General features: G+C 45.4%; 1 protein-coding gene across 2 annotated transcripts in view; it reads left to right on the plus strand.

Annotated features, from left to right (window-relative positions):
• Positions 1 to 17,526, plus strand: part of LOC133342054 (cell adhesion molecule DSCAML1-like) — a 181,868-nt gene that overhangs the window by 68,852 nt on the left and 95,490 nt on the right. For both annotated transcript variants that reach the window (XM_061550959.1, XM_061550960.1), the window contains exon 4: positions 13,188 to 13,334. In XM_061550959.1, coding sequence (XP_061406943.1) covers positions 13,188 to 13,334 — 147 coding nt within the window. The remainder of the gene's footprint in view (positions 1 to 13,187; positions 13,335 to 17,526) is intronic.

Below are 17,526 nucleotides of genomic sequence, written 5' to 3' on the forward strand. Positions count from 1 at the left end.
GACATCCGTGAAAAATACCTTCATAGCTCATCAAATTCCTCCAGTATAAATACATATTATGATTTTGATGAAGTAATCGCAAGGGCTTCACCTTAACCTCTTATTTTTTTTTGACTGCACGAAATGCAGAGGGGATTTCAACTCTTCCCGCGTTGCTTTGTAATCTGCCCACGTGCATATGGGGGCTTCATAACGGGCTGTTTTTGCCGTGTGCACAGGTGGTAGCAATAACCACAGAGCAGCGCGCAGTGATAAAGGGTGAGGCCTGATGTTTTGCAGCACTGGCAATGCATAAGCGAGCGTCAAACAAGCCACGACTGTTCCATCATAGGAAAAAAATCGCAGCGAGCCTTCAAATAAAACGTTTGATCGTGAGTTGCACGCGTTGTATTTCACCACACCTTGTAATGACCAACAAATGCTGTCACCTTTTGGTGGCAAAATGTTGTTGTCAAATAATAATAATGATGAGTTGTAGTCGTTTTTTTTCTTTTCTGCAAGAATTCGAGGATTGTTTCGTCGTGTGATGGCAAACTCACGTGTAAATGTTTAGGGTGAAACTGCTGCTCTGAATATTTAGTTGATGCATTTCGTTTATTTTAGTTTTAATTTCATAATTTGTTTGTGTGTTTTTTTTTAATTCATCATTTCATTTGTTGTTTTTATTTGATTTATTATTATTATCGCATTAATTTGACATTACGATTGCATTCAACAGTCAGACGATACGGTTGGAAACGTTCCAAAGCTGGTAATTATCCAACAACATTCGTTCGTAATTAACAGTGAGTCATTAAAAAAATTATCTTTAAACGGACTCCATGATTGACAAATGCTCATGAAAAAAACACAGTACCTTGAACGCTCGGCAGTAATTAATGTTGAGGAGGAGTTTCATTTATTTGATATATTATTGCAGAATGTGTGTGCAGACCGTAACTTAGAAGTCGAAAATTTCATTTGGTTCCGCATCATTCAAGTAAATCCTTTGAGACAACCGGTAATACGTTACAATTCAGAAAATAAAACAAGTTCATATTACGGCAGTGTTTTACGGACCCGTTAATTTATAATGAAATGCTACTGTCGTTTTTTGAGAAAGGTGTCTCTTAAAAAGGGAATTTCTATTTAATCACGGGAGGCTTTGAGGTAACAAACACATCCGGTGTGTGTGCGTGTGCGGTAGTGGCTCCGATTCCCCTGCGTGGTTCAGCTCTCTGTGTTATATGGCATGCCCATTGCTCTTTAAACCCAAGTCCTCCACACCAACGGTGGATATGCGTTAGGTTAAATTATATTACTTTACATTCTGAGTTCATGGACTATTAACCTCGGTGTTCATCATAGTTCACAAAGGGTTTATGATACGGCGGCTATTGATTTAGTAATATAATCCACTGTTATTGTACTTTCTACAAGCCATTGCGTTCAAGTCAATAATTTACCTCATTACCTACTCCAAGCACTAACGCACTCACATACACGCGCACGTGTACACACCGTAGCCCCTACACAACTCACGTAATGTATTAAATACTAGCAGAAGTACCCGGCGTTGCCCGGGTGAAAAATATATTTCTTAATAACCTTACATATATACACAGATGGGCTGCTACCCCTGCCCCCCCCCCCCCCCCCCAGCCACGATCTCCTCGGCCGCTGTGCAGTAGTATGTACGGCCTATAGGCCTAGTAGCGTGCAGAGCCTCCGGCCTCACCTAAATTGCCCACCCGGCTGAGGCTGGGTACCGGGGCCGTTACCCCCCCCCCCCCCCCGCGCTACAATAATACTGTGTAATCGCTATAATTTTATTATCTACCGACCCTATAATAGTAATTGCACACATTGGGGTGGCGGGGGAGTGAAGAGGACGTGAAACTTTGATGAATTTACCTCAGAGTCGCGTGTTAATGCGTGCGCCTATTTTTAACGGGAATTAAAAATGGCGTCCACCCCGCGGCGAATGCGTCGCTACCCGTTGCCAGGGGCAACCGCCGGACCAATCGTGTCTCGCAAATCCCTCACATTTCGTCCAATGAAACTGCGTATGGTCCGATACACAGACACACACACAGACAGACAGACAGATTTGCGATTTTATATATATAGATACATGTCCAAGCATTCTTAAGACAAGTCAGATTTCGATTTAAAGCTTTCGTGACTGCAGGGATTCATATTCTTGGTTTTTTCGGTAAAGTCACGTAGAAGGGAAGTAATAAATAATACAAATAAAACCATGAATATGCTAAATTCCTCTTGATATGCACATTCTTTTGTTAAGGCGCTCTTCTTCCACCTCCAACCCAGCTTATATATAAGCTCCTAGCTTGGCAGTGTCTCATCCTTCACCTGAAGACGGCTGCTTGCGTTGTAGCCGAAACGTCGTGAGAATTATTTTATTATGTTTTATTTTTATTATTTTATTACTTCCCTTCTACGTGACTTTACCGAAAAAACCAAGAAGACAAGTCAGATTATAATGGCATGCTTCAACCCGCAGTAGCTACATTCAACCTGAACCTATGTTCCCCTGATGTCCATCTATTGTTGCAAATTAATCAGTGGGAAATATGCAATAGCTTTTTGATAAGCAAAAACAATGAAATCTTATTTTGTCTGGGTGTAAATATTACAGTGTTGTGTGAGAATATTTTTGGTTCGTGATATGTGTTTCAGCGCAGAGGTTAGGATTCAATGAGTTGGTATTGTCTATCATGATAGAGTTATGAATTATAAAATGAAACCTGCCTCTCCACGAAGCATGCACCTGCATCACCAAGGACAGGGACTTGTATCATTACAGCTATGACCATGAACAAAATAAAGAAATAAATAGAAACCCATTCACATCGAATGTAAATCAGTCTCAATCACAAAATGGCCATATAGCAGTGATCTCAGCATGGTCTGCGGATCACACACGCTTGTCACTCTGCATCAGTAGAACCATTGGGATAGTGCGTCTTAACCGTTACTGCAGCCTCGCATCCCTTTGGGTCTCTCGTATAATTTTTTTTTTATAAATACATAACTTTGATGAAACAAAGTATTTGTACTTATGTGCCCGTGCTTAATTAGTGTTTAGATTATTTACCTTCTATAACATCTGGCCATGTCTCGCACTCCCATAAAGGGCACCTCGCACACCCAGGTTAAAAATCACTGCATTAGGACAACCCTGTTTTTAAATCACCACCGACATTTCACTAAACCGTGTGAATTAAAATAAGTATTTTACACCATGGTGCCATTCTGGTTGTTCATTGTCTCCCAGAATGCTTAGCTCTACAGGAAATACAAGATGGTTCCAGTGTGGAGCTTTGCATTGCCTTCTCTGCATGACATGTCTCTGGTTCTTGTAAAAAATAACAATCCACAATGGGCCAACTCACACTGGGCTAAGGATTAATGACCTTTATATTGAGCAAAAGAAGGGCAGGTAAGGCCCTCACTTTAATTGGTTCGGGTATAATGAAATATCGAGGCAAGTCTTGCCTCAAAGTTCTTGTCTCTTTGCTTTTGTAAATTCAATCGCATATGCCTTGTGTATAGAACAACAACTGTATTTTCAAGCATAGTCTAGTTATTGTTGATGATTGAACATGCTTTCTACATAATAACACACATCTTCCCATAGTCTAGGTTTATCAATTATGGTTTCTTTATATATTAATTTACCACTACAGCAAATTACAATTCTACACCTTCTTTCAACCTTTGTAGATCATAAAGGGCAATTTTATTTTAAATACATAAAAAAATAGATGTTATCAGCACACATTTTAGATTTTATTTCGTTGAATGTTACTGAAGTGAAATGGTTTTTCAGAAAATATATTTTCAAATAATATATTTCCGGAATGGTTTCACAGGAAAAAAAAAATCCCTAGAATCCAATTAAAAAAAGGCTTCATAAATGTTAAATGCGTGAAAGGATTTGTTTCCGAATTGTACACATTAAGAACTCGTGATTTATGTTCTTTCTCAAAAAAATTCAGAATATCTTTGATGAAAAATACAAGAAAAACGAGCAGTAAAAGTGTTGCAATAAAATTGCTGAAAAATCCTTCCCGTGCCTGGCATTTTGAAAATTGCCTTTGACTTCTTCCTCTTTGGTTAAAGACAAGAATCATGAATCAAAGTAATGAATCTCCCCAAAGGTGGCGGAGGAGAGGAAAGTAGGCAGCCATTAAAGCTAGCTGTAGCCCTGAGCCAGATGCATATTTCATAAGACTCTCACACTCCTCTCCTGATCTGTACAGCCATGTCAGCTGCACTACGAGTTATACGAACATTGTAGGTGCCAAATGCACGCCATTGCTCTGCCACTCAGGCTTCTGAGTGGAAGGAGTGGTAGGGAAAGTGATTTTTAAGGCCACAGTATGCTGTACGTGTTGGGAGAATCAAAAGCCTTATTTTGTTTTTTGCATTCCTGCGCTCATCCACAATTGGATACTTTCTTTGGAATTGCTGCGAGCATCAAACGATGCTCGCATGTCTCGTCTTGTTTCCCCTCTTGCTATCTGTAAGGTTAGACGATGCTTGCTGTCAACAAGAGCCTATTCCACACGATGTACTAACCTAGTCCTCTACTGTACAGTATTTGCTCTGCTTTACTCCTTTGCTGGTATGCATGTATGGTAAACTTCTTTCAGTCTGTACGTAGCCTACCGTGTCAATCGGATGTGCTGTTACCATCGCACTTACTCCATTGTCTATCGCGTCTTTACCCCCCCCCTCCCCCATCACATGTAATGTATTATTTGGGTCGTCAATCACACGTAAAACACATTTCTGCGGAGGGAGCTGGTAGGAACGTTGGGTTGCTCAGTCGATGGCCAGGGTCAACGGCGGCGTGGTGTATTCCGCAAATATGGCCGACTGTGAGGGCGGGCACAAGCCGACATGAGTAGGTTAAACGTTTAAGGGCACCACGGGATGACCAGCCCCTCCCCACCCAGCCCCACTCCACCCAGCCCCACCCCACCCAGCCCCACCCCACACCCAGCCCCTCCCCACCCAGCCCCTCCCACCCTCCCCTCTCCACCCAGCCCCACCCCTCCCATTTTTGGATGCACGACGGACGGACGGACAGAATAATCCCCTGTGGGCTGGTGTAACCAGGAGGTTCCTACCAGTAATAGGTTACTCCAGTGGCGGCTCCTGCAAAATCTCTCAGGGGGGGCAAATGTCTGGATGATTGATAAGGATAAGGTCCACCCATGCAATGGATAAATTAACAGCTTAAGCATGTAAAGGCAACTTCACTTCTTTAATATTAATGAAAAATAAAGTGACTCTTACAATACATCTTGTTTGTTTCTATACTCACTATTAAAACAAACCACTCAAGTTTATTTTATTAAAGATTCCACTAGGTGGCCACAAATTATATTGTTGGATGAAACGTGCTTACATATGATGACGTAAGCACGTATGATGACGTAAGCACGCTAGGGCGAGCCCTCCCGGAAGCCATAGAGAATGCATTGCAGCGCCCCCGTTCGAAAAAAAACATCTTTGAATGTAAGTCTATGGGACCACTCGGGGCGATTCTCAGCCGGAGTGAAATCGCCCAAAAAGAGGCGGTACTCCACAGAACGTGACATGACGCTGATTGGACTATATCCAGAGGCTGCAGTGACGGCTAGCGTGACTCTGTGGTTGAATGACATTGGTGGTGCGTCGCCCAATCGCCCTAATGAAGAAACCGCCCCTGGGTTACTCACATACTTGGGAAGCTGCCATCGTGTAGCAGTCGGCATGCTGGACCAAGCAATCCAGAGGCCGCCATTGTTTTTAGTTTATCTCCTGGTGTGGCAGTTGAAACAACGGTGCAAGTTTATTAAAACCCCTAAATCTCTGGCCACCCAGAAGTATAAATGGGTACAATCACAGCGAGTCGCTTGGCATGTCTGCGTGTAGCGGGGTACGTACGTGCAACCCCATCTCTTGCAAGGCGTCTGGCCAGCATGGCAGAACAGGCCTAAAACTCTCTCGAGCTGCTCTTTAAAAAATCCCTCTAGTCGAGTCCCTTCTGCCAGATGTGGCCTGAGCAAGCAATTGCAGGACTGCACCTTTACCACCTTTGACGAACGTACTAGTGGTAATTATTTGTCTAGGCCACGCATTTAGTGATGGTAGGAATCGCTGACAGCCATAATATTTCCTATTGAATTCCAAATGTCATAACTTTATATGAAGCCCGTGATTGGTCAGTTAATTTAATGTGGTATGTAAAGGCATTAAAACTTGGAGAAATGAGACAGTTTAAATGCATGGCATGCTAAATTGACTCAGTCAACATCTAACGTTTTGTGTTATCTGCTAGTTCATGACCCGTAGGCTAGGAATAACCCTGAAAAGACTAATATGCTATTAGCAGTTTGAAAAAAATATGAATTACTCATTTAGAAATCATTTTGGGGACAATGTTTCATCCTTAAGCAATGGATCATTTATTGAATGGCGGTTGTCGTTCCTTAACTTTTAAACGTGGTAAGAAGGCAGAGCAAGAGAAAAATGAGGGGAAAATATAAATGATGCTGTCTCTACTGCTGAAACAATTAAAAAGCTATGTTTGCATGCGCTCAATCTGCTTTTCAACACCTTTGGTCTCTTTTTTTCATATGACCAAGTCTCTTCATAATACATTATTCATCGAGGTTTGCTGTGAATGGCACATTCTTGGGCAGTTTTGCTATCTTGGGGCGCCATAGTGGCGAGATGTTAACAATCTCGCCTTGTATACAGGAGATCGTGGGTGGTTTTATCACAACCCTTGATGCCTGTATATTTGCTTACATGTTCTCCCCGTGGTCTCATGGATTTTTTTTCTGGGTCCTCCGGTTTTTCCCTCCACATTTATAAACAACATGTTTTTTTTATATTTCGCTGCTATATAAAAAAAAACAATAGATTAGCCACTTCGTTGAGCTATCATTTGTGGTCAGGTCATTTTTTGAAAAATAGTTCAGTGGGCCTTACATGGTAAAATATGAAAATAATTAGTTAGTTAGTATTCAAATAGTTCTGCACCTGCAGTTTCATTGGTAGTGGTACTGCTGATGTATGCTCCGTGGTCCAATACATAGAATCAATGGCGGAGCCAGGATTTTCAGGGAGGGGGGGGCAACCCCTCCAGCAATGAAAAATGATAGTTGTTAGTAAGTAAGGAGTTGTTAGTAAGTAAGGACTTGTCCCTTGCTTTTTATTTGACACGTGTGCGGTGATGGCGCAGCCATCGATCGAGGATCGAATTCGAACCGCGTGTGATCGGCATCGCGCTCGCTGAAAGTATGCCTTCAGGGAAGTCGTGTACTGCGCATAATTCTGAGTCACTTATAACTGCTTTTCCATTACTCATTGCCAATCATGGACTTAGACTATTGTACTATCATCTCATAGAGTCCCTGGCACGTAATAATATGCTACACAGTGGCAGTGGGGGTCGCAAAATGTCGATTTATTACTAATAAACCCCAATAATCCGATCGAAATGAGGGATTTCGATCGGATCATTGGGGGGGGCACGTGCCACCCCCCTCCCCCCACTGGTTCCACCAGTGCATATAATTAATACATATAGGTCAGCTTATATTAAGCCTAGTGTTCTTGACATTGTCATTCTGTTCATCAAATATAAATATCAATTTTCATAGTGATTTTTGAAATGTCATCATTTGTACTCAGCGCTAAAAAAAAAAATCTGTAATATATTAATATTCCAGTTATTGTAAAAATGTGTATGCTGTTAATTGATGTGAATGATTTTCACACACTTCACGTTGCAAACGTACACTTTGTCTAACCTTCATGAGTACAATAATTATATTTCCTTACACGTGCAAGCGCATTGAGGGACTAACTTCACTGTAACCGATGAGTTACATCATACAACAAGGTCGAAATGCTTTGATTAATTTGGAATTGAACCACGGTTCTCGTCTTTTGTGCTCATAGCACAGCGAAGAGAAATTAATTTGAATTGTGGAAATGCAGAGACGACTGAGAATCGCTTGGAAATTGTTTCTGTGGTGACAGCACTGTTCTGTAAAAAAAATGTATTTCCAGTGTGTTACTGGAAATATATTTCCTGTTCCATCATTGAAATGTTTTGCCAATTTCTGTCTGGTTTTCGGTTCATAACTGCAGTTATTTTCACGCTTATGCAACCGTCTGGAACGCACTTCCTTCCGATATTAGGAAGCCGTTGTAGCTCTGGATTGTTAAATCATCTAGATTGAAAACTAATTTATTTTTAAATGCTTTTTGTGTTTCTCTCGTGCCTCCTATTAGCACGGTTGGCTACGTACGGTGCGAAAGAACATCAACATACATACAACAGATTATTTTATTAAATTTGCACAACTCTAAATAACAATTTTGTGATTCACATTTCAAATGTGAAGCAATTTAAAATTGTGAATAAGTTCAAATTAAATTATATTTTCTCCAGTCACATTTTAAACACAGCGTGGATATTCAATTTATTATTTTGTACATGAAATAGTGCAATTAATTTCACTTGTATTTTATTTTTCTTGTTACAACCAAATGTTAATTACACTTTTGAGAAATCACAGCCTGAAGGACAGGAAAGTTATGTTATTAATGCATGCATGCATACCAGTGTTAATTAAAGAGCAAGATTTGATTTTAAATAATGAGTTTTTATTTGTTGCTGAAACTATTTTTGTAAATGTGCCTTCAAGGTATGTGCTAATTTACAATGTAATTGACCCGTTTTTGTTTTAATTAAAACATTCTCTTGGGTATGCACAACATTAATTTTTCAAGCACAAGATACCGAAATATAAATGTACGAAAGCTGAATTAATATTGTGAGCACACGATAATATTTACAACATAAAATCTGCGTGATTGGAACAACTTTTTTTGGTCAATGAGTTAAAAAAATATACCAATTTGAGTGTGTGTGCATGGGGAGCGGTGGTGTAGCGGTTAGCGCTACAAACCCGGCTACGCGAGTTCTAATCCCGCTCACGGCCAACACCAGTGACAATTATCTGAACCAGTCCTGGGCCTTCCTTAGGTCGACTCAGTAACAAATGAGTACCTGATGCAGTTTGTATACATCGCCACGAGGGAAACAACGGCGGTCGGGCGTGGTTCTGGCCATCCACCTCCCCATGTGCCGTATCGGCCATTATAGGTGCTCGCTAACAGCACTTGACCTAACAGTCTGTTAAGGCTAAATGGGGTGTCTTTGTCTTGTGTGTGCACTTCCATTGAAGTAAATCATCATTATTTAGACTGAGTTTGTTTACGGCGAACAAATGAGCGCTGTCTCGTTGTCTGTGCATCCCAGAAAAGCTCGTGTGTGTGTGTGCGTGTGTTGATCAGAAATAAGCATGGGCATCTCAAGGCATTTTCCATTAGCAGCGGATGGGAGACGTGTCTTGGATGATAAAGAGACTGCGTATAGTCGACTTTGCAAATATTACTCTTTATTATTGTTGAAAATACACTTTTCTATATCAAATACTAAAATAATAAGATTTTGGTATTGGAAGAAATAAGCACATACTCATTGTTTATTTGTACCAATATTTTTCTTTCACATGTCACATGACCCAGAACGTATTTATTTTATAAAATCTTAATGACTTTAAGATTGTTACTTGCGTTTGGGTGTTGGGCAACATTTTATAATGCAGTATGGTGAAATACTAAATTAACTATATATATAATAATGATCTACATATCATATATTTGGAGCACATGTAGAATGTCAGTAGGCTATTTAATAGTCTTAAACTACTTAATATGTGTGTGGATATACAGAACAGACTTACATGAGTTTACTTATTGACTCATAATGTTCCACAACTGCACATTATTATTTTTGAATTAAATACAATCGAGTGCTCTTACCAAAAATATCTGGCATTGTTAAACAACCACTGCTGGTTTAGTTGTGAAGTCTTACTCTGCTGATGAAACCCTAAAGGGTGAAACTGCTCCACAATTTTCTCACTTAACCAAATGCTGCTGGTTTAGTTTAAAGGGCCAATAGGCATTTAAGCAATGCTATCGTCATCAGCAATGACCTATATCCACTTTACGTGCTCTTAATTGAAATGTCACCTATGATCTATTTTTTTCCTTTTAAAGCAGTGCTATTGACGAATGCGTGGAGCATTTGTTATCCACTGCTGGATGACGGCCTCCACCAAGTTTGTCAGCCTTCGTGATCCGCGATGCACCGATCCATCGAGCTCCATCTGTAAACTCACCGACGTCATCACTGCCCCTGCCTGGTGGTGTCCCCTTTTTGGGAGCGTTCCTCTTTGTGCTACCATTCGGTATTCTTATCGCAGGCATTGTCCACCTCCATGCAACATTTTGTCATTTGAACCTTATGGCGGTACCCCGGCTCTTGCATGATGTCCACGATGCAGTCAATTTTAGTCTGTTGATGGTCGGCGATGCGGCAATCGACTCGTCTCGACGAGCTGTACTCACGATGCACCACCACGGTGCGTACCGCGAGCGTTCAGGGTTTCGGCGCAATCGCCCTCGCTGCGTTTCGACATCGCGGAGTGTGGCACCGATTTCGGATTGAGTGGTACCTCAGTCGCGGAGTTAAGTCCACCCCTGGGGAAAAATAGTGTCCCAGAAATAGCATATTTAATTACCTCGCCCAATATGTATTATTTGGTACCCCAGGGTACTGCCATACGGATCATTTGTTCCTATCCATGAACCCTCCTCGATGCCTCCAAAGCGCTGGATTAGGGGCGTGTACATCCACCTGGGTTGTAGTTAATGAGCACTTTGGATTACTGCATCAATAACAACTGAGTTATGTCTTTTCAAAGACTACATAGATAGGCAGAAAAGGTATTTATATTTGTAAAACATTTTCTTTCCAGAATTTGATGTATGTGATCATTGGTACAAACCCCTTTCCAAATCCGTCTTGCTCACGTGGTTATTTGGCCTCTAATTTGCCAAAACACATTCCCAATATTCTCTGTGAGCAACTCACATAAATAAGACAGGAGGGTAATTAATGGAGCTGTGTTTCTTAAGCTTAGTTTGTCTCTCTTTTATACTTTTTTACAATATCACATTGATTCTTGAAGAATAATACTGTACTTTAGTTTAATCAAACTGGATATAAAAAATATACAATTCTCAAATATAATACACTAGACTTTTTCCCGTCCAAGGACGGGTGTATTTCAGTAAATCTTAAACTTGTAAACGAAAAGCAGACCGCGACGTGATATTAATTGCATCCATTCTTGTGCAATTTGTAAGGCCGCGGTGACACAGACTTATTTCACTTTAAGGTTATAATCCCTTGTTCATCATGACGTCCTTTTTACTTTGATGTCTCAACAGCGTCACGGAGATCACGTGACGTGAGGGTTCTGCCTTTGTAGTGAGGGTTGTAAGTTGACGCCGAGGAGGGGGGAGGAGGCGCCCCCCCCCCCCCATGTGGAGTGACGTCACCCACTAATTATTATTAATGGAGGGAGGTGGTGTCCATTTTGAAGACCTCACCTCTTCATGATTACTAATGTGGGGGACTGTTGGATATGGAGTGACGTCACACGCTCATGGTTATTAATGAGGGGGGGTGCTACATGTGGAGTGATGTCACCCACTCATGGTTATTAATGAGGGGGGGGGCATGTGGAGGACGTCACCCGCTCATGGTTATTAATGAGGGGGGCTGGCCGACGTGGAGTGACGTCACGCGCGGGACACACAGACATTCTTGGCTCATTATAGTAGTAAATGGAGAGTCATATTGACATGCGTCCGCTTATTTAAGAGGTATAGTCTTATAAAAAAACATACGCGCTTACACATTTCACTTGTCTCCTATATCCCGGTAAACATCGATTTGCCGTATCTTTTCTCAAAGATGTCAGCGATCATGGCCTCCCAACGTAGCTCTGTCCATGATTGAAATGACCCTCCTCATGCGTGTAGTGTGCTATGAAAGTGGTTTTATATACACACACAAAAAATATTCCCCTTTATCAGTTCTGTCTAACATGCACACGTTACACACTTATTATTTTGACGGGGTTCAACGGGGAGATGCAGGACACAAATGGTGGGGCTTGACCATTGCTGCATTCGTATCTGGAAATGGCCGCGTAATGCACGACGCACGTGGCACGCACTTCAGTCCATGAAACGATCACGAAGTCTTCACTGAAAGAGACACATCGATATTGAAGTGCACATGCCGCCAGGTTGCTAGAAAGTAGAAGTTTCCTGCTCTGAAGGTGCTGCAGGTTGCTGACGACTTTTACGCAGCTATTTCTTCTGGCGACGCGGTCTTGCAGAAGTGGGGCGAGTGCGCTAACCCTTTCGTATGTCATTGCAATGAAAAAAGGCTAAAAGAGCGTATGCATGTACGGTATGTGTGTCGCACCGTACGTAACCAACCGCGCTAATCGGAGGTTGTGGGGGAAGAACGACAAACTAATTTCGGAAGGAAGAGAGTTTCCAAGCGGCCACAGAAGTCCATCTGAAAGCGCGCGACGCGGTGACCGCCTTTGTTCGATGGCCAGCTAAAAAGCCGTTGCTGTGAGGATGACCGGAAAAGGGGCCGTCCATAAATGACGTCACGCACCTAGGGGGCAGGGGGGGGGTCAGACTTTTGTGACGATGTGTGACGAGGGGGGGGGGGGTGTTGAGAAATGTGACGTCACGTAAAAATGCGCAACTTTAAATAAATATAGACAACACGTTCTGCTTAATTAAATATACTTTTTAATAAATGTTTTCTCTTACAACATCAGAGTGTAGCGCCACATTAAATACGCACTACAATGACAATAGTTTAAAGCGATTTGAAGCATGTTTTATTGGGGGGGGGGGGGCAAAGCTTTGTGACGTCATATTTGAGGGGGGGGTCTGACTTTTTGTGACGCCGTGTGACGAGGGGGGGTCGAAAATCGTCCAAAATCGCGTGACGTCATTTATGGACGGCCCCAAACCTACTAATTCGTGGAAGTGTCCCACTCTTGAAGGTGCTGCAGGCTACTCGAGACATTCACGCCGCCGCTATTTCTTCTTCTGCGAGTATGTGGTCTTTGCGGCCGAGGTGGTGCTGGTGGTGGTGATGGGGGGGGAGAGAATGCAACTCAAATGACGCGTGCCGTGTCTCTCCACGCTATCTGCCGCTCCCGCAGGAGACCGCTATCGCATCTCGTCCACGGGAGCCCTCTACGTGTCGGACGTGCAGACAGAGGACGGCCTCTCAAGCTACCGCTGCTCCACCCGCCACCGCTACACGAGCGAGACGCGGCAGAGCAATAGCGGCAGGCTGACCGTCACCGGTACCAGAAGCCGGCTCGTGCCACCCCTAGGGCATCCATCCACGCGTGTGCATCCATCCATCCACGCGTGCGCATCATCTGTCTATATTCTTAGGTTTTTTCGGTAAAGTCACGTAGGTAAAAAAAATTTAATTTAAATTAATAAAAGTTAAATAAACAGCGTGCTTCAGCCGCACCGAACCTCACAAAAATAATATTCAGGGCCTACCTTGGCTCCTCCCACCCTCAACCAGTATATATGAAGTATGGGAATTGACGGCAGGAACTTCTTGACGGGTAACACACTTTTATTAAATCCTTTAGGTATCACAATACAACGTGTGGTCTCTCTTCTTCCTCCGACACACTCCACTAATCTCGTGTAAGCTCTAGGCCTCTGGCTACACCCGATACACTTGACTCGTGTAGACCCTATGCCTCTGGCTACACACAATATACTCGACTCGTGTAAGCCCTATGCCTCTGGCTACACAATACACTCGACTCGTGTAAGCCCTATGCCCTGGCTACACATAGTACATTCGGCTCGTGTAGACCTATGGCTACACCCACTACACTCGCCTCTGGGTTACACAGAGTCCCGGTCCCCTTAGGACAGCGGGGCTAGGTACCGCAGGGCTCTAGGTCTTCATCCCCGTCTTCCTTCTTCGCTGGTTACACACTGCCCTTACGCCTGTGTGCATCCCCTTTTATAGCCCCTGCTCACGAGGGACGGAGCTGATGCGGCGTCGACGTGAGCGTCGTTCCTTAATGACCCAATCACGACGCACTCTCTCTACGATCCGCTTTCCCCAGCGCGTGTTAACATTACTCCACCAATCACACTGCGCTGCCACCTGATCACTCCCTCTCAGCGCGTCACCGCCCACAGCCAATCGGTACCCCGTAACCCACGACCCCGCGCTGACCCCTGATCCTCCACCGTCAGCGCGCGTCACCACCTACACAGCCAATCATCACGCACTGTGCCTACGATCCTTAATCCCAGCGCGTATCACCTCTACATCACCCCCTCCCACATAGCTTGCAGCCGGCCCGGCTGTTAACCTACAACACAACATAACGCAACGCAGTAATAAAGAACTCCACATCCCAGTGTGCCCCGTAACACAACAACAATAACATAACACAACCTTAAATATGAAGCAATATACAGCCCGACGAACAACACAATAAAAGCGAACACCGTAAAACGAACGCGCCAAGTGTCACTGTGACCCACGCAGTGCCGAGGCGCTCCGGCTGCCTCGACTCCGCACGTGGTAGGTTACACAAAGTAGCGCGACCTAGCGCGAGTCCGTCTGGCCGGTCCGTCGTATGGAACGGGACGTTGGCGACCGTCCGGTGTCTCCGGCAGCTCTAGACGGCACGGGTCTGGCCTGGAAGGACCGGCCCCGCCGTGAAGATCCGGCCGCCGGTGGTCGGCAGCAGTCAGTTCCGAGACACCTGGGAGCGGATCAGGCGGAGACATGTGAGGAGCAGGCAAGGACAATTCCCCCTCAGGGTCGTCGGTCACGTCACATGCTCGGCCCTCACGACACAAGGGGAGGCCATACGGAGGCGAGAACGGTTTCAGTCGGGAGGGGTGGACGTACCAACGGCGTTTCCCCCATTTTATCTGAACGCACTGGGGGCGTGCCACCCGCACGACCTCCACGGGTCCCCGCCACGGCTTCAACAATTTAGGCGACGTGGCCAAAGGTGCCTGAGGGCAATGCAGCCAGGCCTTGTCACCTGGTTCCCAATTGTGCATGGACACCTTCCGTGCCCGCAACCGCTCGTTCGCAATTTGGCGAGCCCGCGAATTAAGCCGTGCGGCCTCCCTTGCCTCTGTCAGTTTATGAATATTAAATTTAATATGCTCTGCCAATTTAGAATTAGTTCGTGGTGCGGGCAGACCCAGCTGCGTTTCCATGGGCGGGTCGGCTTCCCGACCGTACATTAGAAAAAACGGGGAAAACCCCGTAGCTGCATGGGGGGCCATTCTATACGCGGCAAGGACCCCAGGGACCTGCAGGTCCCAATCAACATGCGACTCACACACCTGCTGGCACAGCATAGAGGTCAATGTCCTGTTAAGCCTCTCCACCATCCCGTCCGTCTGCGGGTGGTACGGGGAGGTACGCACCTTTTTGGTACCCAACAGGTCGCACACCTCCTGCAGTAATTTACTCGAAAAATTTTTCCCTTGGTCAGTCAGCAAGCGTTCGGGAGCCCCCTTGTCCAGGACGTAGCCCTGGACAAAGGCGTCCGTCACAGCCGCCGCCGACTGGTTGGCGAGTGGCCACGCCATAGGCCACCGGGTAAAATATTCGACCCCCACCAACAGGTACTTATTACCCCTAGGCGTGACCGGAAAGGGCCCCAGAATATCGAGTGCAACGAGCTCGTTAGTGCGCGAGACCTGAATAGATTGCAGCGGTGGATTAGCTGCCACGGGCGGTGGTTTCCGTCTGGCGCACTCAACACAACCCTTCAGAATATTCACCACGTCACCCCCCATTCCCGGCCAATAATAGTCACGCTGAAGCAGGGCAAGCGTTTTGTTAACTCCCAAATGCAAGAGGCGTTCGTGTGCGGCCAAGACAACCTTCCCCCTCACAGCAGAAGGCACCACAATCGCATGCCGCCGGGACAAACTGTCCCATCTCATCAACAGGCCCTGCTTAAGCTCGTAGGAGCCAGTTCGGTCGTGGCTACCTTCGGAACCCTCCGTCTTTCGGCGCAATGCCAGCAGGGAGCTGTCCGCCATTTGGAGACGGCCCCACTCAATCAACGACAGTGAGAGCAGCGAGTCCTGACCCCCTGGGGTAGCGGGACCATCCCCAATTGGTGTGCTCGCGGTCGCAACCAACGCCTCCCTACCTTCCGTAACCGGAGGTTTACAGCGCGCCGATCCCGATAAGCACGCACATTTGTAACAAGGCAACAACCGCGACAGGGCATCGGCATTCGTGTGTCGCAACCCTTTACGGTACGTAGTCGTGAACTGATAGTCCTGGAGGACTTCCAACCACCGCGACAATTGGCCCGAGGGCTGGGCAACCCGTAATGAATACTGGAGCGCCGCATGGTCCGTCCGGACCGTGAAATGACGACCATAGAGATATGGCCTGAATTGTTGTACAAAAAAAACAATGGCAAGTAGTTCACGACGGGTGACGCAGTAGCGCTGCTCTGCCGGCGACAACACCCTGCTACCATAGGCGACCACCCGTTCGACCCCTCCAACGACTTGGGACAGCACTCCCCCAATGCCCGTGTTGCTAGCATCCGTGTCTAGCAAGAAGGGACTCTCAAAGTCCGGATAGCACAAGGGTGGGGCCCTTACCAAGGCGTCCCGGAGGGAGCAGAATGCAGCCTCCTCCTCCGGTCCCCACCGGAACTTCACTCCTTTTGCCGTTAAAGCGTGCAAGGGCTTTGCAATGGTGGCGAAGTGCTCAACGAATCGGCGATAATACGAAGCAAAACCGATGAAACTGCGCACGTCTGACACTGACGTGGGCGTCGGCCACGAACTGACACAGTCCGTCTTCGCAGGATCGGTAGAAATCCCCGAAGAGTCGACAATGTGACCCAAGTACCTCACGGATTTACGAAAAAGATGGCATTTGGCCGGTTTAAACTTTAATTTAGCCGATCGCATTCGCAAGAACACCCCTCTCAATCGCTGGAGGTGTTCTTCGAACGTTTTACCGAAAACAATGACATCGTCAAGGTAAATGAGGCATGTCTCCCACTGCAAGCCCGACAAAACCAATTCCATAAGACGCTGAAACGTCGCAGGAGAGGAGTGAAGTCCCATGGGTAACCGGTTAAACTGAAACAGGCCCCCTGGAGTCCGGAATGCAGTCTTAGGCTTAGACTCCTCGTCGAGTGGCAACTGCCAAAATCCGGACAATAAATCAAGAGTCGAGAAGTATCGCGCACCGGACAATGCATCGAGAGACTCGTCCATCCTGGGGAGCGGATATGCGTCGGCCACCGAGATCTTATTCAGGCGGCGGAAATCGACGCAAAATCGCAGGGACCCGTCCTGCTTTTTAACGAGCACAATAGGTGCTCCCCAAGGACTGGAAGAAGGCGAAATAATGTCGGCTTCCAGCATATCGTTAACTGCCGACTGAACATGTTCCTTCTCAGCAGGACTCAGTCGGAAGGGATTTTGCCTGACCGGTGCCGCATCGCCCGT

The sequence above is a fragment of the Lethenteron reissneri genome, chromosome 13 (genome assembly GCF_015708825.2).
Source record: "Lethenteron reissneri isolate LAM-NWPU_2019-01 chromosome 13, ASM1570882v1, whole genome shotgun sequence".
Taxonomy (NCBI): domain Eukaryota; kingdom Metazoa; phylum Chordata; class Hyperoartia; order Petromyzontiformes; family Petromyzontidae; genus Lethenteron; species Lethenteron reissneri.